This window comes from Acartia tonsa, chromosome 5, assembly GCF_053477335.1.
Source record: "Acartia tonsa isolate MP-2025a chromosome 5, ASM5347733v1, whole genome shotgun sequence".
Taxonomy (NCBI): domain Eukaryota; kingdom Metazoa; phylum Arthropoda; class Copepoda; order Calanoida; family Acartiidae; genus Acartia; species Acartia tonsa.
The window spans coordinates 51,772,762-51,795,459 of NC_137264.1; the positions used below are offsets into that span (position 1 = coordinate 51,772,762).

General features: G+C 33.1%; 3 protein-coding genes across 7 annotated transcripts in view; 1 reads left to right on the forward strand and 2 right to left on the reverse strand.

The window, feature by feature from the left end:
* Dna2 (DNA replication helicase/nuclease 2) overlaps window positions 1-508 on the reverse strand; it is a 41,732-nt gene extending 41,224 nt beyond the window's left edge. For both annotated transcript variants that reach the window (XM_080162149.1, XM_080162148.1), the window contains exon 1: window positions 306-508. In XM_080162149.1, the coding sequence (XP_080018275.1) occupies window positions 306-508 (203 nt within the window). The remainder of the gene's footprint in view (window positions 1-305) is intronic.
* A 45-nt stretch (window positions 509-553) lies between these two features.
* On the reverse strand, window positions 554-3,236 carry Chrac-14 (DNA polymerase epsilon subunit 3 Chrac-14). Of its 2 annotated transcripts, none has more exons than XM_080162151.1 (5): window positions 3,098-3,236; window positions 2,532-2,621; window positions 2,118-2,181; window positions 1,369-1,532; window positions 554-1,148 (listed from the first exon to the last, which is right to left on the reverse strand). In XM_080162151.1, exons 1-5 carry the CDS (start codon window positions 3,212-3,214, stop codon window positions 1,125-1,127), a joined length of 459 nt encoding a protein of 152 aa, XP_080018277.1. In that variant the 5' UTR covers window positions 3,215-3,236; the 3' UTR covers window positions 554-1,124. The 2 variants fall into 2 exon arrangements, with proteins under 2 accessions (XP_080018277.1, XP_080018278.1); XM_080162152.1 differs by having other exon boundaries at window positions 557-1,145.
* Window positions 3,237-3,952: 716 nt separating this feature from the next.
* LOC145319797 (F-box/LRR-repeat protein 5-like) lies at window positions 3,953-20,011 on the forward strand. 3 transcript variants are annotated; one of them, XR_013880035.1, is made up of 17 exons: window positions 3,953-4,456; window positions 4,642-4,723; window positions 5,015-5,110; window positions 8,362-8,514; window positions 8,716-8,829; window positions 9,097-9,168; window positions 12,099-12,245; window positions 12,579-12,767; window positions 13,261-13,316; window positions 14,443-14,533; window positions 15,637-15,699; window positions 16,005-16,095; window positions 16,912-17,026; window positions 17,375-17,459; window positions 18,632-18,749; window positions 19,466-19,534; window positions 19,885-20,011. XR_013880035.1 is itself a non-coding variant. In XM_080162153.1 (16 exons), exons 1-15 carry the CDS (start codon window positions 4,302-4,304, stop codon window positions 18,710-18,712), a joined length of 1,590 nt encoding a protein of 529 aa, XP_080018279.1. In that variant the 5' UTR covers window positions 3,953-4,301; the 3' UTR covers window positions 18,713-18,721; window positions 19,599-20,011. The 3 variants fall into 3 exon arrangements, 1 of the variants encoding a protein (XP_080018279.1); XR_013880036.1 differs by having other exon boundaries at window positions 18,632-18,721; XM_080162153.1 differs by lacking the exon at window positions 19,466-19,534 and having other exon boundaries at window positions 18,632-18,721; window positions 19,599-20,011.
* The last annotated feature ends 2,687 nt before the right edge of the window (window positions 20,012-22,698 follow it).

The following is a 22,698-nucleotide window of genomic DNA, read 5'->3' on the forward strand; positions in this document are numbered from 1 at the left end:
TCACTGCTGGAAGTTGCTTAGAATCACTTGCTCTTGTTCGTTCAACTTCGTGGATAGTCCGAGCAAATGCCATGAATATAAATTACCCCCAACATTTAATTCTAGACAAAAAGGGTAAAAAATGTATTATGTGAAGGGGTAAACTAAACAATCTAATGGCGACCTTTCTTAGAAGGTTAAAGATGATTGCACCAAGAATTGTTCAAATCCTTCCCGGGACCTATAAGCTTCACTACAAAGAAGATCAATATCAACCAGTGAGAATTTTTTCTAAAGACACACAGATAGACATGTGACAAACTTACCCATTGTGGACTGAGCTATGTTTGACTATATTAGTTTGTACTTTGCTTGCAGATATACTGGAAATCTTCTTTTCTTCTTTCTTTGCTTCCCCGATTTTTGTAAACGGCTGGGACGGAGCATGAAAAAATCCGGTAATTTTGGACTGTGATTTTGTATCAGTTGCTTGGGATCCGCCTGGCTTTTTCTTCGACAGCCGCCCCATTGTTTTTGGTTGCTATAATTCACTACAACTAAAAACCAAGCATTTTTTTTCTGAAATTAGTTTTATATTAAAGTTAGCTAAGTAATAGGTAGGTATTTTATTAAGAAAAAATGAAATGCATAAGTTTTCAAAAAATATTTTTAAATCCTAATGTTTTTTGTTTATAATACAATAAAATAAAGCAGGGCTGAGAAACACAGATCAATTACCTAATAATTAAAAAATCAATTTTAAAAATATGTGATTGATTTTTTATTTTTATATAAGACTACTTTAAAAGGTAAATCAATAAAATGTGTGTTGTGATTTTTGGTGGTTTGAGCTTTTTTCCTGTAGTTCAAATGCTAATACAGTTTAAAACAATTTTTCATCATTTAAATATTAATTTTTAAAAATATATTACCTATATACATAGGTACCTAAGAATAAGAGTAAGAAAATGGAGTTAATTGTACTAAAAAATGTGGTGTTGCTAGGTAAGAGCAATATCTAATATATTGTCAAAACAAGTTTTGAGACTGTGTTTTCTATAATGCCAACCCTGTGAAATAAGTGACATGATCTATCAGGAGGTACTGAGTAGCTAGTGAGATGTTGTAACCGGCTATTCTGTATTTCAACTTTCTTCCTTTTCTTCCTTCTGAAAAAAAAGTAAATATTAATATTTTTAAATAAGATAGGTATTCATTATTTATTAAATGAGCAATGTTGTACATGATTCTGGTAGGAAAAGTCGGTAACCAAGTTAAATTCAATGAAAAGTACCCAAAATTTATAAAACTAATTAAAATCCAATGACCCCTTTGTCCTTGGTAAATACGAAGGCTCTTTACGTCTTTCCCACGGAAAATTTTAATCACCTCTTTTTCTGCGTCTACAACCATACAATCATCATCATCATTTTCCTTCTCTTTATCAGCAGATGAAGTTGAGGCGGCTTCTGAGTCTTTGGTACTGCTGGCTTCCTTCTCTGCCTTCTTCTTGGCCGCGGAGTTTTTCTTTTCCTGTTGCGTCTTTTTCCACACTGAATTCAGAATTTATATCATATTATAAATTGAAAATATACTAACTTACCTAAATCCGAATGGTATGCAAAAACAGTGTAGATTTTTAAAATTCAAATTGCGCGATTTGTGTTAATAGTAGAAAAAAATTACGCATACCGTTAGAACCGCAATTAACTCTATTTTTGGGAAATATAAGAACGGTTCCTGTGCTACAAATAATCTAAGAGCTAGGTGGTAAAATGTCCCAAAATTTCGTCACAAGTCGAGTTTTAAGTCAGTTGGGACATTTTAACAACGGTTCTAACGGTATGCGTAATATTTTTCTACTATTAACACAAGCCGCGCAATTTATATTTCTTAAATCTACGCATTTTTTGCATACCCTCTATAAAAACAATAGGTATTTTTAGTGTTCCATTATAGGATGAAAAGGTTGTAAATGAATTGAATGCGTTGAAATCTTTTTTCATGTGATTAGAATTATCTATGTTTATTTACTTTATTAATACAATGATTATTACCTAAAGCAATCTATTGGACAAAGCTATCTTTTTTAAAGACGTCTTTACTGTATCTAATTATCACTACTAGAGAATACTTACGTGCTAAACTGTTTTCCAAGGGTTTGACGAACTTGTCAAATTCCATTTCTGTCATAGCAGCAATCTAAGCAGTAAAAAAAAAATATAAATGCCTAGGTAGATATTTCATAATAAAATGTTTAAAAAGATTGTTTGAAAATCTTTCAACGAAAGGCCGGTTAGTACGTACAATTTTGTGTATTAAATGAGAAGGTTTTTTGTACCAACAATCTTTTTTAAATTAAAGGCATTTAGCTTCGTTACCTTAACGAATACTTACCTAATGATTTTATATATGAAGTTCCTAAAATGTGGCAAAATAAATGATAATTACTATCATTCATTTATGGAACCTATCAACTATGCTAAATCACGAAATATTTTTTTTATTAATTGTACAGATTAGTCGAGGTATAATTGCATGCTTTTGCTTACCACATCTTGACCGCTAATGTTTTTTCTCTTGTTCTTCTGTGCCACAGCATTTGCACTTGAGGTTGTGTATAATACGAATACACTGGCAGCCTAAACATGATTATAAAAATATCCTATTTTATAAAGTAGTAAGCGTTTTTTGTCTGTCCCGAAGGATCTCGCTAACCGCTGAACCGATATTGTTCTTCTTTACGGTAAAGCTTCTTATAGGTCCTGGGAAGGTTTTAAACTATTTTTGGGGAGGGTGTCTTCACCCCCCTCCCCCCCCCCCAAAAAAAAAATACTTTTAAAATCTTTTGAAACTCAAATGGGATGAGGTCGACTTTTCCCTCACTACCTTAAGTAACCGCTAGTAATAAAATAATGTATTATAATGAAGAGTGTTAATCCAAATTTAAGCTTTTTCATTACTGGTCACCATCATACATATACACACATATAAAACGAAGAATATAAAATTGTCCTTAGCAAGAGAATATATTAGTCTTTTGGGCATGCAAAAAAAATCTGATTCTTTGGGGATGGATCTTACAACAAAAAACAGTTGGTCATATTGAATTACGCACCTTGGCGATCGCAGCGTTGGCTTCTTTTGATACTTTACAGTTGTTTGGCAGACAGTCTTTGATAATCTTTGTCACAATGGATGTGGGCAAGTTTAAATCTTCTGGTTTCTCAGCCATTTTAGGGGACACCTTAGTTTAATCTGAAATTTAAAAGATTAAAACTCGTAAGAATTGACCTTCATGCAATGTCGATAAGTTGTTAAATAATGATACTAATTTATGCCCTGCCAGTACTGTAGAGACGATTTTAATTTAGATAATTATTTGGTACTTTTTTATTGAAAAATCGTTTAAGTAACTTGTACAATAAATTTTCTGAATGCTATTTATATATAATAATTGCAATACGCACAAACATACTTTGTTCTAAAGAAGCTACGCTACTAGTTAATAAAAATTGGCTTAAAAACATTTTAACGTACAATTACATCATTTGCTAATTATTTGTCAAGTCCAGTCATGTTTTTGTTTTGTTGTGGTCTGTTTCGTTTACCGCCACATTTGGTGCTCAGTTATTTAATCTAAAAACATTATACATACCAAGAAAATATTTCAGTAAAAATACAATTTTAAGAAATATATTTTTAGATTTGTAAAAAATAATAAAAAAAATATTCAATTTAAAGATTCTAAAATAAAAAGAAACAAATAATTGTAGATAAAATAAATTACCGCCAAAATGCGCTTTTGCCGCGGTAGATTATTTTGTTTTAATTCGACAATTTTTCTGAATATATTTTCCCTTTACTTTTTTTTGAAGAAGATTGTAGTAAAAAAGAAATAGGGGAAATTGTCGTAAAAGTTTTAGCACAAAATCTTTCAAATCAGCTGATCATGTTATGAAACAAAATAGAATGTAAATAAAAACATTGGTCAAATACAAGAAAAGTTCAACAAAAATGGATAGAAACGTATTTCTTATCTTTTTGTCTTTGCACTAGGAAAATTGATTAAAAAGCACTATTCAAATACGTGATTATATACCTAGTTATAAATTGGTAACTGTAATTAATATCTATGTCTAATTATATAATATATACTTGAAATGTGCGTGATTATTATTTTCTAGTTCAATATTTTGTTATCTGAATAAAATTTAATTCTTATTTAGGTATATGTATTCCTATATTATATTGACATTTTTTTTCAAAAAAAATTGTTATGACACAAAATTATTAGGTAATAGTAATTGAAAAAGGAAGGTATGTCATTTTGTTTTATATTTGATGTATTATACATGATTTTTTTTATGTTTAACATCATTGTGTTTTTATTTTGTTATAGAATCAAAATGGTAGAAGTGCTAAACAGCCCTGTTGATTTTAGATCACACATTCCTGATGAAGTTGATGTTTACACGTAAGTTTGTTTTAATATCAAATAATGCCTTTCCAATAAAATGTTTATTTTTTACAAATACACGTTTCGTATAGTGCTCAAAGTGACCAAGAATATAGTTTTACATTACTCAAACGCCTTTAGAATAATGTTCAATTAATACCAAACATTTTAGGGTTTCAAATAAAAGCTCTTAAATATTGTAGGGACCCACATGCACGAATGAAGGAATTGGTGGCTTCAGCTGCAGAATCTATTCAAATGGAACTCATCAATCTAAATTTCCAGGTCAACTTATCACACTAAGTAGATATGTACGTGTCTGTATGTCCGTTTAAAGTAAAGGCTAGTGGCTAATCTGCTGGTTTGTTAATTACAATATTTTTACCCGTCTGTCTGTAGAAAGTCTAATGTAAAATCTTCATTGTTGTAAAAAGGTTTAAAAAATTACTGGAAATCGCAATAAAATAGACCAGACTCCTGGCCAGTTAGTAAAGAAAATAAGATTATGAATTTAAAATTGATTACTGAAAAAAACTACCTATTTAATAAAATATAACAATAATTTACTTTATACAGGAAAGAGAGGCAATATTACAAAATGTATATGCAATAATGTGGGAGCTGAAAACCCATGAAATCATCGAAAATGTTTACATAATGAATAAGCTCAAGGTAAAGTTTATTATTGATTTAATGAGTGTGAAATGAATATAGATCTATTGCATTTATTATCTATTGGATCTCATATTTCATGCATATAAATTCTTAGTAAAGTAATATGATACTTTTATTTACAACATTAGCAACTAATCTAAACGGTTCTTTCAAACAAAGTATATGTTGAGCAGTAACCCCCCCCCCCCCTCCTCCTCTTTTTTCCCTTCCTAAGTTCCTATGCCTAACCCGCTGTTGAGGCTATAAAAGCGTTGCCCTAACCCTACGGAAATACCCAGTACCTAGAATAACTTATCCATACCTGGCATAAATTAATGAGCAACAAAAAATTACCCTGCTTATTTTGAATTTTGTTTAAAACAATGTTGGTGGGGGGGGGGGCACAGTGGGATTTTTGGTCATTTTTTAAATTTCCTCAAATTTGAGTTAAATGTCCCAAAGGCTAGTATTACCATTCAAAAGTTGCCATACAACAGATTTTTTTATATACTACAAAATTAGGCAAAATACAGCAGTTTTGCCGAACGTGGTCAAAGGAATATTTTAAAAAAGTTAATTTTTTTATTAAAATCATCATACATTGCTTTTCCTACTTTTTCCTAGAATAAATTGGTGTAAAAATCTGATTAAATGATATGTAACAATATTTCATTGATATAGACAGATGTTTCTACTTCAAAATGCCAAGAAAAATAAGAAAAGTTGTCATAAATCTGTAATTTAAAATCCAAGAACACCTCAAATTGCATCTTAAAATAACATGTATTTTTTACATTTAAAGGTTTTTCTAACTTGGGGCTATGAGGTGCCAAAAGTTATTTAGGCCCTGATTAAATTCAAGTATTCATAATTCAAGATTAGTTCATAACTTTTGGCACCTCGTAGCCCCAAAATGGTAAATTAGCTTTAAAAATGGACAATTCTTAATCTTATTTATATATATCAAGTGCTATTATAAAGTCAAAATACTGTCATTTTACTAGAGGCTGCATCCCTATCAATTAATGGCTCTGTATTAAAGGAGTGAGAAGAGGTTTAAAAAGTACCTTAAAACCTTCCTAGGACCTATGTAAATCTTTCTTAAAATGAAGAACTCAATCAGTTAGGTAGTTATTGAAATTTTAAGCATAAGACTTAAAAACTTTCTACTTTATATAATAAGATAAAAACCTATTTTTAGCACAACAAATCTATAAATCATAATGTCCGTATGTCTGTAAATCTGTCCATTTGTACGCAAGAAATGTTATTGGCGGAAACATGAATTTCTCAGTAGCTATTCAAGAGACATCTGAAAATGAATGTGAATATTCCCTACACTAATGAGCAGCCAGTTTATAATAAAATTAGTCTGTCAGTCTATTGTTAATTCTCTGATAGACAATTAATTTGTATTTTAAAAATTTCATTTACTCGGCTGTTATTTTAAATAAACATCTGATTTTTATATAATTATAATTTTCCTCATATCTATATCTTGATTGGTACGTCAGTATGTCTGTAATGCTCTAGCGGTCATCTTTCATAAAATGGCTTGACAATTAGATAAAATTTTTGTGCTAGTCTTAATAGGTTTAGAATAATTTTTATATGATACTTTTTGGAGCCAATCTCAATATATATACATGAAGGTCATGCTGCCTGCCTATCTGAAATTGTTATGGTATACATGGTTTCTAAGCCTGACAAACTAGCTTTTTCCTACATTTTTTGTTCGTCTGTTCTTATATAGCTCTGTGTAAAATATTTAATTATATTAAAGGTAAAATTTTCAACTATCAAGTGCTATTGGTCTCTAAATGTAATGGGATTAATCTTATAATCTACTTTCATTTACTCTATTACCTCAATGCTTTTCCAACTTTTTATATTCTTAACATTTAAAAGATTTGAAAAATTTTAAAAGTTTACAATATAACAAGAATGACAATATCCATAAGTAGCGAAGCACAAAAAAATTGGAATATACAAACGGGCAAAATGGGGTGGTGGAGCAGTTGTTCAGTTATAACAAAAGAGAGAGAGAGAGAGAGATATTATGGAAAAACTCAAAAAAATCACAAAACCTCTAAAAAATGAGACTTATGTCTTTTGAAGAATGACCGACAGATAAACGGACAAAATAATGTATATAAATCTTCACTACAGCTGTGAAAATCACATTTCTTCTATGGCGTTACGGACTGATGTTTAAAAAGTCATATATATGTATAAAAAAACGTTAGGTAGAAATCATAATAATATACATAAGCTATAATACTTTTTGTTATTGATAATATGATCTAGAACAACACTCTTAGATATCCTATAATATAACCTAAAGTTTTTTTGTCTGAAGCTTAAGATCTCAATAAATACTGAAATTAGGTTCTCTAAATTAGTACCGTGTTGGTTTTATGCTATTTCATTTTTAGATTTAAGACTTTAGGGTATTTTTCTAGCCCTTCTCTGTCTCTTTTAATACAAAGCCCCTTGACTCCAGGGGCGCAGCCACTAGCACTTAATTTGAAGTAGATTCATTTGATTTGATGAATATTCTTACTATAAACACCATGAATTAAAATCAGTTTATTGATTTGAGAACGTAAGTAAAATCATAAACAACATCACCTATTTTTTTCTATTTTCATGGCATAATAAGCTTGGCAGCCTGTATGCCTCAGGAAAACCCTTTACAATTTTAAAAATCAACTGAAAGTTTAAACTTGACCCAACTTGGCATTCCCTCTTATAAAGAAATTTTTTTAAAACATCAAAATGGATCTAAATTTGTGGCTTAGACACGGCTGACGCGCGGTTACCGAGCCCTGTATAATATTGTTGAAAAACTATGTATATTAATTGTAATCACCTTAATAAGACCTAAAAGTTATAATAAGTTATAATTGAGGTAAAAGTCAGTGCTAAAAAACTTTTTTCTCCAAAATGAATTAAATTTGAAATTTTGAATTTTTAACCATTTAAGAAGGTTAGTTCTGGGGACATTTTTCTTATCCAGAATCACAATAATATGTGCATAATATGTTATATTATACAAGCCATTAACTGTATGTGATAGGTTTTAACTTTATTTTCATTTATATAAGCTTTTGTCGGCATTTGTGACTAGTAAAGTTAAAAAATCCCCAAAACCGCCAAAAATTCCACTGTGGGGGGGGGGGGAGGGGGGGGGGGGGGGGGTTCAGTGTTAAACAAAGCACTTAGAAGGAAGACGTCATCTAAACATATTTTGATTTATAAATATTCAGGAAAGATTGGCGGCCCTACAGATTTATAATCAGCTTGTTTGCAATTGCCACGAAGATTCTACAGTGTTGCAGATAATTGATCTTGTTGAGAGGATTCATGGTTGTTCAAGTGGAGACCTGATGGCCGCTACTCTCTACTGGAACAGGCTTCAAGTAATTTACATGTTAATGGATATATTTTGAAAGCAGAAAGATTTCGCTTTTTTCTTAATGTAACTCATTATTCATTGAGACAGCGGGTCAAGGCATAATGTACTTGGGCGTGGAGCATAACATAACATTGTTAATTCCTTTAAGACTTATGTCAAAGTTCCTTTATTCAGCAATGTAATGAAAATAAATCTCTGTATTCAGAATGCTATCTCCGAATTTCTGGAGGAGTTTCTGCCCCACATGGAGGAAGAGGAGAACACATTCCTTCCCCTTCTTTGCAAATACTTCGACTATGATGAACTCAAAGAAATTAAAGTAAGTATTGTATTTTTTATTCATATTCTGTAGATATATGCCCAAGGATCTTAAGGGATAAGACAATGGACGATAAATTGTTAACCATCCAGCAACGACATCCACCTATAGTTATTTGAAACTTATTGTTAAGGAGAACCAAATAGGCTCAGACAGTCATTCTGATACTTTGATATTAGAGTTTATTTGAATTTAGAAAAAAAACATAAAAAATAAGTTATTGTAAAAAAATCTACGAACAAACTTTACACGGTTACTTTTTAACAGGAAACAGTACTAATTCAGCATCAAGTTTGGAAGCTCAGGGTTCAACAAGAAAAGAATGTTTACAATCTAAAGGTTTGTATTCTACGCATTTTAAGTTAGAATGAATATATCCATAAAGCAGAGCTTAGAAAAGTAAGCATTTTCTTTAAAAAAAAAACAGAATAATTACAGTAATATTTTACCTATGCGTCATACAATTTACATAAATGCCATTTAAGTTTTATTTTTTTTTATATTGTACCTTTCTCTTCTCTAAGAACTTCTATTTCAAATACGAAGTCAATAGAACGATTCTGTCAACCGAACTCATAATTACAATTTGAGAAATATCACTGCGTAAAAATAATATAATATACTGGCTTCCTGAAAATCTCTCTAGGGTCAGTACACTCGCTAGACTTATCCATATTGTCAAAGAAATCGTGTTTAATATTTTAAAACAATAGGATGATTTTAACTTATCACAGGTCTCCTTAACAAAACTTTAGATTAAAAAAATCTCGAAAGAAATGGACAGCAGGGCCTTCAAATAGGGCACAGTGGTGGTCAGAATCCGTTGGAGATTAAATCTTAGCTGCTCCTTCTTGCCAATTATTGCAATTTAAAGTTTTGTGGTAAAAATGCCCAAAATTACAAGAATTCCAAGGATATATGCATAAGTAAACACCTTAATTCATCAAATAAAAAGGTGAGTTTAACATTTGAGGAGTTTATATGTCTCTGCATATGTAAACTACACAGTCTCTCCCCATTTAGAAAATTTTGTTTCTTTAAAGAAATTATTTAATAAAAAAGGTACATTGTTCTGTTTGCAACTTTAAGCAAGAGGCTGTTACCCTGAAACCAGTAAAGAAAACCTCAGTTCTAGTTTACATATAGCTAAGGTTAATATTTAAAATACTCTCAACCCCCCCCCCCCCCCTTCAACCCCCTCTTGCAACCCATAAATTTTAGGGGGGAGGGCAAAGTAATATTCTTATGTTTTACTCAAAACTTCTTGAAGTATTGAAAGAAAACATTATATGTAAGATTCTTAGGCCCAAAGTTTCTGGAAATGTTGTTGACTACACCTCCCCCCCCCCCTAATTGGAAGGGGGTAAAGAGGCAGAAGAGTTCTTTAGATAGCTCTAAAGATATATATAAGCTTTAGTACTTAAACTTTAGTAGGCATCAAAATCTCTTGCAAATATTGCTGCAATCAACCCACTCCCTCCTTCTTAGACCACAAATAATTAGGAGGGGGGCAGTGGATATGGAAAATATTCTTGTGTTACTTTGAAATAACTGAATTGTATTAAGCAAACTTTGGATTTAAGCTTTTTTGGGATATTAGTTACTTTTACAAATATTGCTGAATTCCCCCCCCCCCCCCCCTCCATCCGTTGGAAGTAGTGGCTAGTGGCATAGGTAAATAATATTGTATATTATTTAGAAACCTCTTGAGATATTCAGGGTTAATATTTTAACTTATGTAGACTATATTTAATTTTATAAATATCTATTTCAACTACAACCCTCCCAATCTAGTACAATTATTTTGCTATATAATCTCCTCCAGCCTATTGGACTAATAAAATAATTATTGTCAACCCATTGCTCCTTCCCCAAACATTGAATAGGTAATACATATAAAGCAATTTGAAATCTTATTCCAATGTTTGCTCCTTATTGCTATAGTGGTTTCTGAATAAAACACAGGTGGTGAGGTTGTATGAAGGGTAGCTGGAGAGGGAGGGGGAGGGAAAGCAATATTTTAATATTTTTTTTATGGGGGTGGAGGAAATTGAGCAGCAATATAAGTTTTCTGGATGGGGTTGGTTGAGGTTGGGGAAAGGTCAGCAATTTTTGTTCAATCATGAAGTAATTATGGACCTACTAAAGTTTAAATCCAAAAGCACTCTATATCTTGAGTAATCTCAAAGTAAATCACAAGGGTATTGCTATACTCCCTTCTATTACTTATTTGGAAGGAGGGGGGGGGGGAGAGATTGTAAAGCAATAGGGAGGGAAAGGGGGCTTGGAAGGAGGTTTCAGCAAAATTTGTTAAAATTACTTTTGCCTACCAAAGCATATTTGCTTTGCTGCTACAATTCTATTGGTTTCTTAGTAACACACCATAGTAGTAACCTTTCAACTGCAACCCAACCAATCTTTCTTTACAAAATTTTATGTTTTTAATTTATGAGGGGAGGGGAAGAGGTCAGCAATATATGTAAAAGTGCTTTGGGTCCCACAACAATACAAATCCAAAAGCTTTATATGTATCTCTAATATTTTCTTAAACCACATTGGAATGATCTTCTGTCACCCCCCCCCCCTTAATTATGTCAGGACGAGGGGGAGGGGGAGAGAAGGTGGTCAACATAATTTTTACAAAATTTTGGCCTAAAAACCATACATAAACATTTTCCCACTATACTTCAATTAGTTTTTGAGAAAGATATAATAGTATAACTATGCTCCCCCCCCCCCTCCACCCTAAAGTTTGTAGGTTGTGAGAGTATGGGGGGGGGGGGGAAGCAGAATTACTAAAAGTAGCTTGGGCCATATGTAAACTTAAACAGAAGTTTTTTTCCAGGTAACAGCCTTTAGGATAAAGTTGTTAAATGGGCAAACCTCTTTAAGCTTATAGTACCTTATTTATTACTCTTATTGAAGTTAAATACATCACTTATAGTGGTAAAAATTGTTCTAAATGGGGATGAAGTGTGTAGTTTACAAATGAAGAGATATCTAAACTCCTCAAATGTTAAACTCGCCCTTTTTATTTGATGAATTAAGGTGTTCACTTATGCATATATCCTTGGAATTCTTGTAATTTTAGGCATTTTTACCACAAAACTTTAAATTGCAATATCTGGCAAGAAGGAGCAGCTAAGATTTAATCTCCAATGGATTCTGACCACCACTGTACCCTATTTGAAGGCCCTGCTTTCCGTTTCTTTCGAGATTTTTTTTAATCTAAGGTTTTGCTAAGGAGACCTGTGTTATGTTAATACTAGGAAAATTTGCAAGTAGAAGAATTCAAGCAGCCTAAGAAAAGTTCTTCGTACTGTGAAAAGTTGAAAGATCTGGCTGTAGCCAAACCACAACAAGATGATTATGAGAAGGCATCTTTCAACCTTCTTCCAGATGAAATAATTTTACAGGTAATCTTTTTCATAATTTTTGGCAACAAGAAATTATAATTACCTCTTCTATTTTGTCTAGTTAATTATCATAAAAGTATTTTACTCAGCTGAATTAGAAATTAACGTCTTATTTGTTAGAAAATTCTCATAAACATTATTTTTATTTAGGTGGTATGAATAAAATTAGCAGTCTTACAAGATTTCAAAAAATGTCTGTTTTGATTATAAATGCATTAATATCACAGATAACCATATTTGTTTGTTCATGTGTAGGAAAGTTGTGTGCTCACAATATTGTACCTTTGGGCAGTGTTGTCCTTGTGAAAAAGTAAACTGTTTTTTTTTCCCTAGATTTTTGGGTTTCTGTCTCCCCAAGAGTTGATGTCAGCTAGCCAGGTATGCTGTTGGTGGAGGGGACTGGCGGTCCAGCCACAATTCTGGAGATGCCTTCCACTGAATCTCTGGGAACAGGGGAGGTATCACTCATGGAAACCCGAGGAGTTTTATCCTGAAGATGCTTGTGTCACCTCATGTCAACAGGTTTGTAATAATCCCATATTTCCAAGAGATCTAAAGGGATAAGACAATGCCCGATAAATTGATATACATCCCCAATTATGATACATAAAATTACACCTGCTTTAGTTAAAATTAGTGGTTGAAACGTTTGAACACTCAATTTAATGAACTATTCAATCAAAAAACTCTAGTTTTAAAAAAGTTGTTGAGACAACGAATAAGAAAACGTTATAATGAAACTTTGGAGACTAGTTTGTTAAACAGTCCATTGTCTCCTCTCTCTGCTTATTTTCCTCAGAATTATAGGATGTAAAAGCATAAATAATAGGATATATAAAAGATTAATTAATCGTCCATTGTCCTTTCTGTGAGTGTCTCTATAAAAATGATCGGATCTTAGAAAGAAAACGAAGAAAGTAGCGAGTTTTGTCGTATTTTCACAGTAGCTTTAAATAGGTTATTTCAGGTTAGATCCAAATGGTCTAATAATACGATTCATATTGAATTATTTTAGGATGACTATGAAATGGAATGCGACTTTTCTACAATTTTCTATGAAAAATTCGAAAGGTATAAAAAATGTTACTTTTTGTTCTTTTCTTCAATTTAAATAATGACGTTCTTTCTTAATGTTGTTCATATTGTTTAAAATCTATTGTATTGATATACAATAGGGTGGGTCGATTTTGAACATTTTTTTCTGAGACAAAAGCGGGGATCTGCAAACGATTTTTATGAGTATAATACACCTCTGGATGATTTAAAATTTATCCTAAGTGTTAAAACCGCTGACGACCAGACGTTCAATTGTATAGCTATTTGTAAATGGGTGTCGAAAATTTATTGAATCAGAACTATGGCTTCATGGTGCTCCCAGGAAAGGCATTGAGGAGTAGAATCAGGAACTTTTAACCGTTTCAAAATATCTCGTTCCTAGCCTGAGAAAATCTCAAAAAACCTCTACAAATTGGACATGAATTCTCAATAAACCTTTAAAAATGGTTGTTTTTTAGTCATTTCTAAGGCTAGGAATGAGATATTTTGAAACGGACAAAAGTTCCTGATTCTACTCCTCAAGGCCTTTCCTGGGAGTACCATCATTCTCATTCAATATTTTTTTACTATCATTGACAAATAGCTATACAATTTTATGTCTGGTCGTTGGTATAAGGTTGGTAAATAAAGGGTAAGGAAGTGAAATATGACTTTGACTGACTAATAGTCGGAAATTTATTATATAACTGGGGAAATGCACAAAAATATTTATCCCTCTAGCACTAATAGAAACTGAGATAATAAGTAGAGATGACTTGAATGTCTTCTTTGCATATTTTATTATTAATGAAATACATTTTTAAGTGATCGCATTCTAAATCTCAATTTTTTAAAATTCTTTTTCGTCAGAAATTTTATTTAAGTTAGTTTTATCTGTTGCACATCCCCTCTTTGTCTAATTCCGATAGGAACCCACCCTAATATACAGTATTCCAGACAAAGATCATGCAATCATGGGGGGGGGGGGGGGGGCTAACTGTTTTGTCTTACCTAAAACCTTATACCCTCTGAGCATAGGGACGCTTTACATTGCAATCCTCAGATTTAGAGTATGATTCATGGTGCGTTGAAAGTACTAGAACCTAAAAAACAGCTCATTGTCCCCTCTCTCTCTCGGGTAAGTAATATTATTCTTGTTTAGGTTCCTACCACTGATTGGTCACCATGTGAGATACATATATTTGTCTGGAAGTAAAATGATCACCAATCATTTCTTAAATAATATTTTACAGGTAAATTTATTTTCTTTAATAAGGACGATGAAGTGAACTTTGCACGAACGAGAGCTAGTGATCCTAAACACATTCCAGCAGTGATGTCAAGCATTTTAATTCTTAATTTTACTAAATGAAGTTTATGGGGGGGGGAAATACCTAGTTATAAAAGGGTTATACGATTTTCTTTTAAAAATGTTTGCTTAGTGATTTTGTCGAAATATGATATCAAATGTTATGTTGAGTTCAACTTGTAAAAAAAAGATTGCTATAGCAAAAGAAAAGCAAACGAATATTATTTATGATGACATTTATAGAGAGAGTAAAGGAACAAGATATTTTGATTTAATTTTCTTTGTCCTTTTTCTCCTGGCCTGCTAAATCTGAAAATTACAAAAAAAAGGAAAATATTGAAAAATTGGATAACTAAATAAATAAAAAAGGGTTTTTATGTAACATATGAACTAATATACCTACTCCATTAGTTTTAACTTTTATGGCACTCTAATAGAATTTACACAATAGATTTTCTGTGGAGTGATTGAGTGAGGGACAGCAGATATTTATAGAGATGCTAGGAATCTAAAAATGGACTACATCAGCTGTATCTAACAACTAAATAATTTTTTTTTAAAGCCAGTTCCAGCTGTTTTTCAGGTAGTGTATATTCTGCAAATTTGACCCGGCTGAGGGGGGGGGGGTTTAAAAAAATAAAAAATATGTGGTTGGGGGGGAAATGTAAAAATTAAGAGGACTGCAAGCATTTTTTTCTTTTTTTTCCAATCTTTGGTGAAAAAAACTAAAAAATATGTGGAAGGGGGCATAATATGAATAAAATAAAGAGTTATGAAAATATTTTTCCATTTTATCCCCTTCCTTGCTGGAAAAAACTAGGAGGGGAAAAAAAGTAAAAAAATTTGCAGCAGGGAAAAAAATGAATCTTGTGCAGAAGATTATACACCCCTGCTGTTTTTTTTCTAGGTTTTGGAGGAAAACTTTTTGTATTTAAGACGACCTTTTTTTCTGCGCCCTCCCGTCCCCCCTCCCAAATATTATTTAAGATTTATTTCGCTTTTTGACTTTACTTTATTTTAGAGGCTACATATTGAATGTTTTATTAGGCGTGTGAAGAAGTGAGCTATCTTGACGTGTCCTACACTAATGTTTCTGATTACGGATTCCAGGTTAAAATAAATAAATTATTTAATTAGTTTATTTACTACATTTTAACACATTCTCATTGTGTTAAGGCGTGGCAGAAAAAAAGAATTTGCTTGCTAATATTATTTAGAATTTAAACCTTTTTTTAAAGTTTGATGAAATGTCCCAAGGACCTATTAACATTGGTCTCCAAAAAGTTTATTAGTACTTGTGTCTATATTTCACATTTTATTTTTATTATATAATATGTAATACTAATGTGTAATGAATTTTTCGCATCATTTCGCACATTAAAGATTTAAAATTTTAGCTTTTCCTTATTTTATAGAAACTTTGTGATTTGAAATTGACTCACCTAAATCTGGCTGGTACAAATGGAATAACAGATTCTACAATTGCTAATCTATCTAAATCTGACAGTAAGTTATACTTTATTCTATTGCCCCTAGAGGCATCAGCTGTTTACTAAAAATATTTTTTTCGGCCGCTAAATAGGGTTACTTATTTTTTGTTAGATTTTTCTTGGTAGGGGGGTGGTACCCTCCCTTTCTTTTCCTAATTTTGTATCTTTAACCAAATTACAAATAAGCATATTTTCTAGAGTCTATCGAAAAATCAATTATTGTTTAATAAAATACTCGGGTATAGTCCCTTTTTTGGCAACGCTTCATAAGGGGCGATATTCGTTTTTTTTCACATCAGCTTTTCTCCTATTTCTAGCCGCTGCGGGGCGCTCTAACCCTGCGAGGCAAATTGCCTAACCAAATATATCCTAACCTAAAATAACCCTTCAAAAGCCATTTTAAACATACGACGAATCGCCCCTTAAGGGGCGTTGCCACGAAAAGACTATTCCCAAATATTCTTATCGCCCTAATGTCTGTTATTTGTTAGCCTCACATCTTTGGGGGTTAAGGTTAAATCATGATTGGGGAAGTATCAGTGTTCAAAATAAAATGGCTGCAACTGCTTAACACTTACCTACACCTAATACCTAAGCTTTTTGTTTTAAAATTTAGGGATTTAAATGGATGAAATAAAGGCCGATAAATTGATGTACATCACCAAAGATGTTGCACAAAATTACCCCTTCTGAGGATTAAAATTAGTGTTTGAAACGTTTAAACGCATGTTTTTATAAAACCTTGGGGACTAGTGTGATAAACAGCCCATTGTCCCCTCTCGCTGTGTAAAATACTGGTTGCGTGACTATATTGCAACATTTATTTATTGAGGTGAGTTGACCTACTTGAATGTATCTGGCTGTTCTCAACTGACCGACACCGCAGTCATGAAGCTCTACAATTTTACTGATTCTCTTACTTTCCTTGATCTCAGTGGATGCTTCAGGTACTCATATCTGTACCAATAGATATAATCTAGATACATACTCTCTAAATCAGCCAATAGGAAAACAATGGCGGAAAACTTCGGTCATATTTTTAGATTGAAATTGTAAAGATTCAGATTTTGGTTTATTTGCATAATGAGTCGGCTGTAACTAGTCGCATCTATAGTTTAAAGCTTTGCTTGGGTAAATTATATCTTTTAAATCTTTCTTACCTCGTATATTGTGAAGCATATGACAAAACATATATAGCAAGTCAGCTATTAATATCTAATTTTTAAAGTAAATATTTATGCTTAACAAAGTACTTTGAGAGAAAACGCCTATTACATTAAATGTTAATATTTTAGGCTGACTGGTTCTGTGATGAACGCTCTGACAGCTCAGTGTTTCAATCTTATCCCAGAAAATTTGTATTACTGTAACATGATCCAGGTAGCTCTTTTCATTGCACCATTATTGTCCTTTTTCTAAAATTAGGGTTGGTCTGCCCATCCTTCCGCATTGAATATAGTATGCTTACACAAAGTTAATGCTAACAGTTTATTAAACTTGATTTTTGAGTTGTTTATAAAATTGTCTTATCATCCTAGGAATCATCATTTAAAAATCAAGATATATTTTAGTTATATCATCTAGAAAGTTGTGGTTGGAAACATTTGAAATTAGAAGATTTTTGGGTATAGTCTCTTTCTTGACAACGCCTCGTCGTATTTTCACAGAAGATTTTCTCCTGTTTATAGCATCTGCGGGGGCTCTAACCCTGTCGGGCCAATTGCCTAACCTTACGGGCAGGGTTGTCATATTGGGGATTTTTTTCGATAACGGGCCGCCCAATTGCCCAAAAGGGTTTTGGGCACCCTTTTTGGGCAAATGTCGTAAAAAGCATATAAAAAGGAATTAAAATAGCCTAAAACCATACCGAGACTTATTATAAGAAATAATATAGCCTAAAACCATCTCAGGACCTATAAAAGCTCCACTGGAAAGGAGAACCATGTCGGTTCAGCGGTTAGTGAAATTCTTCTTTAGATACAAAAAAGCTTACAAATTTACCTAATAGTTAATATCACCCAAAAAATAGGCCGCCCTCCCTTCTTTTTACCCCCTCCCCTTTTTTCACCCCCCAAAACGGGGGGTGCTTATATCTGCCCAAAAGGACCGACAAATTTGACAACCCTGAATATCACCCAAAAAAATAGGCCCGCCCCTCCACTCCTTTTTCACCCCCTCCCCTTTTTCTCACCCCCCAAAACGGGGGGTGTCTATATCTGCCCAAAAGGACCGACAAATTTGACAACCCTGAATATAACAAAAAAAAATAGGCCCGCCTCCCCCCTCTTTTTCACCCCTCTCCTTTTTCTTACCCCCCAAAACGGGGGGTGCCCAAATCTGCCCAAAAGGACCCGATAAAGGGCAGCCCAAAACCGCCCGCCTGATATGACAACCCTGCCTACGGGGCAATCACCTAACCTAACATAATCTAAAGTAACCTATAAAAAGCTACTGTGAAAATACGACAAAACACCCCTTAAGAGGCGTTTGTTACGAATGAAACTATACACAGATTTTCTAAATAATATTAATTCATGGATTTTACTATTTAGGACGGTCCTTATCCGCTGGAGTGTAATGGATGCGACAATACGGATACAAATGCAAGAATTTGTTGTCTAAAATATGCTTAATTTCATTAGGTATTGTTCATTATTAAAAGATGTCGGAGTAAGATATTCAGATTTAATTTGTTGAATCATTTTCTAACAAATTCCCAAAATCTGGTCCCTTGTTTTTTCCTCCCCGATTCAAATAGGTATTTGCCCAGTTAACAAACAACTTTTAGAGGTCGACCAATTTATTCTGTAGGTCAACCAAAATAAGTACAACTAACAAATGCCTTTATAAAATCGGTCAACCTTAAGCTTCTTTAGGTCGATCTAAAATTACCATAGGTCGACCTATGTCTTTTGTGAACTAGGCTATTATTTTTTAGATTAAAATTAAATTAAAAAGGGGTAAGGTGGATTGCAATTTTTAGTAACCTGGCCTAAGACTCAAAGGAACTCAACTTAAAAAAATAAGAGTTACAGGCCTGGAATTTAGCATGAAAGTTATTTTTATGAGGTAAACTGTGGAGAAACGGAGCTGGAATCGACGCTTACGCCGAAAACCGCTGTTTACCGTTGATTTTTTTGGCCTATATTCGCGAAGTTTGCAGGAAACAGCTGTTTTTGGCGAGAGCGGCGGTTTCAACGCCGTTTCTGAAAAGTTCAACATTGTACCTCCATAAAGCAACTGCCATGCCAAATCCCAAAGCTGTAACTCTTTTTTTGTAGAGTTTTTTTGGCAAATGTCTTCCACCCCCCCCCCTTTTTATCTTATTACCCGCTACTTTTTTACACCTCTTTTGCCTTTATAAAATTTTTTTTAAAAATGTCTAGGACACTTAGTCTACCATTCTCTAGGTAAAATTTAAAAATTTTGGTGTATTCAATATTGTTATTAAAGGGGTAGTTGCACGAAGTGCATTTAAACTTCAATTTAGTGAACTACATATTTGTTTCTGTTTAATAGTTTAAACTACATCAATAGGACATATATTTAAAAGAATTTCAATTTTCCACCAGGTAGTTTTGTAAATATCAAGACATGAAAATCATGTTTTCTGGATATATGCAACTTTAATGGGTATCCTGCTTTCAAAAAAAACAGCATAATGACTATTCTGATTGTTCTTAATTGATAGCTATTTATTGTAATACAAATTATATAAGTTAGATGACATTCTCGTAGCTTAAGCTTGCAATCAAACTTTTTATGCACCTCATGCAACTATCCCTTTTAAAAAATGTATTGTAAGAAATTTGCAAGAAACAAGGTTGTATAATATGATTATATCTCTGAAAATATGAACTTTATTAATAACCAAACCTATGTTATTCAGTATTTAAACTATCATTTATTTTGTAAAATAAATTAAATTTTCTTCTTTTTTCTTACTTTTTAATTTTATCAAGACCGTAAATGGCAATAGATGCGAAGATATCTAATAATACAAAGTAGCTTGATGTCTGTCTGTCCGTCCGGCCGTCCCATAAGATCTCGGTAACCACTGAACCGATCGGATTCTACTCTTCAGAGTATATACCATTATCTATTGGTCCTGTAGTGGTTTTAAGCTATTTTCTTGGGGGGTGGTACACCCCCAACCCCCCCAAAAATGAAAATTCCCTCTCCCCCCCCCAAAAAAAATTCTGTTGCTGCCATAAATTATGAGGGTTTTTTTTTAAATTTCATCATTGGGTAAAGCCCCTAGAGGCTAGGGGCGAAGCCGCTAGTATATTAAATTATGCAATGTAGAATTAATCCTATCCTATTATGTAAAGTAGTAAGCTTTTTTTGTCTGTAGCGAAGGATCTCGCTAACCGCCGAACCAAAATGGTTTTCCTTTACAGTGAAGCTACTTATAGGCTCAGGGAAGGTTTTTAACTTTTTTTTTGGAGGGGGGGGGGGGTATGTTCATCCTCCCAATAAAAGTTTGATATTTTTTTACTTTTTCTTTTTAAAACTCAAATTGAAAATGGTGTGGGGGTCGATTTTTTCCCGTCCCACTAGAGGCTTCTAGGGGCGTAGTCGCTAGTTATATAAAATAGCAAGCTTTTTTTGTCTGTAGCGAAGAATCTCGCTAACCGCTAAAACGATATGGTTTTTCTTTACATTGAAGCTTCCTACGTCCCGGGATGGTTTTAGGCTATTTTATGTGATAAATTTGATAATGGTTTTATGCAATTTTTCTTCCCTTCCACATCCCTTCAAACATGGAGCCCCTAGATAATAGGGGCACATCCGCTGGTAACATATATAATACTAGCAGCTTCGCTAGTGGCACTTAGACTAAAAATGAAAAAAAAAAAAGGAGGGGTGGATAATTTTTTCTAGGGGCTATTTCTCTTGGAGGGGGGGGGGGGGGGTGGTGGTACCCTCCCCCAAAATAGTTATAAACCGACCTATGAGAAGCTACCCTGTTAAGGAGAACCCGATTGGTTTAGCAGTTAGCGAGATCCTTTGGTACAAACAAACAGAAAGATAGACATCGTTCTAATTTGTATTATAGTAATTTTTCATTTTCCCCTTCTTCACGAATATACTATAATATCTTTGACTCTAAATGCACTCAAGTAGTACCTATATACTCTAGTACGGTGAACAATATCTGTTGGTTGGAGTCAGTCAATCAGAAAGGAAAGAGAATACTTATAGCGATACCAAGTGTCGAAAATGTTTTAAAAGGATTGTCCTCAACATAAACAAATTTCGATTTTTTGAAAATCTAACCTGATAGGTACTATTATTTTCTGTTCAATTTTAAGCATGTTTTAATTTTGTGTATCGCGATCGAAATCCTTACAAAATTTTGTCCTCCGCCTATTTGTACTACCGCTACAACTCAACATACTTTCCAAAAATTTTCTTTTGGCGCGCCCTATTCATACGCATACGCCTAAAACTCATTACTAATACTTAGGCCAGTCAGCCAGAAACAGCTGACTTCGGTGCTCGCCGCCACACAATCTGATTTTTTTGCCGATCTCGCTCCTGTACATCGCGGTACGCTGCGTTACATCACTCACAAACTACTCTTCCTCAACCCACGTTCTGAACAAGGGGGAAGGGATCATGTGTTGTTCAGCGATGTACAGCGGCGAGGGCGGCAAAAATAGAAGCTTAAACTTCACAGGCTATCACTAAAGGATCACATATAAAGGGGCGGGAGGACCTATTTTATTATTGGAGATCAAAATTTCCAAAGGGCTTCGATCACGATGCTACAAATATAAATAAGCCTAAAATTAAACAGAAATAATAGTTTCAGGTTAGATCTGGAAAAGAATATTTGTTTCTTTTGAGGACAGTTCTTTTAAGATTGTTGGAGCACAATTTAAACCAACATTAATTCGGGAAAAATCACGAAACCTTTATGTGATTTTCAGCTGTATTTAGGGGGCAACACAGTAGAATTGATGACCAGACCTTTTTACTGCCACCCCCGCCAAAAAAAAAAAATATTTTATATGTACTTCGCTTGTAGACTATACCTTATTCCTTTTACAAAATCATGAAAATGACTATAGAATGTCTTCTTCCTTTGGCTTTAAAATGAAAAATAGCGAAGAATTTCGGCCAGTCCGCATTCTGAAACTGTTAACATACAATTTACCCCTCCCCCACAAAAAAAGAAACATATTCCTGGACTAATAAAAGGCCCCCCCCATTATCCTGCAAAAGACTGGGTGCGCAGCAAGTATTATGATTTCTTTATTAGGGCGGGTTCATATCGGAATTAAACAAAGAGGGGATGTGCAACAGATAAAACTAAATAAAAATTTCTGACCGAAAAAGAATTTTAAAAAATTGATATTTAGAATGCGACCACTTAAAAATGTATTTCATTAATAAAAAATATGCGAAGACGACATTCAAGTCATCTCTATTTATTATCTCAGTTTCTATTAGTGCTAGAGGGCTAAATATTGTTATGCATTTCCCCAGTTTTATAATAAATTTCCGACTATAAGTCAGTCAAAGTCATATTTCGCTTCCTTACCCTTTATTTACCAACCTTTTACCAATGACCAGACATAAAATTGTATAGCTATTTGTCAATGATAGTAAA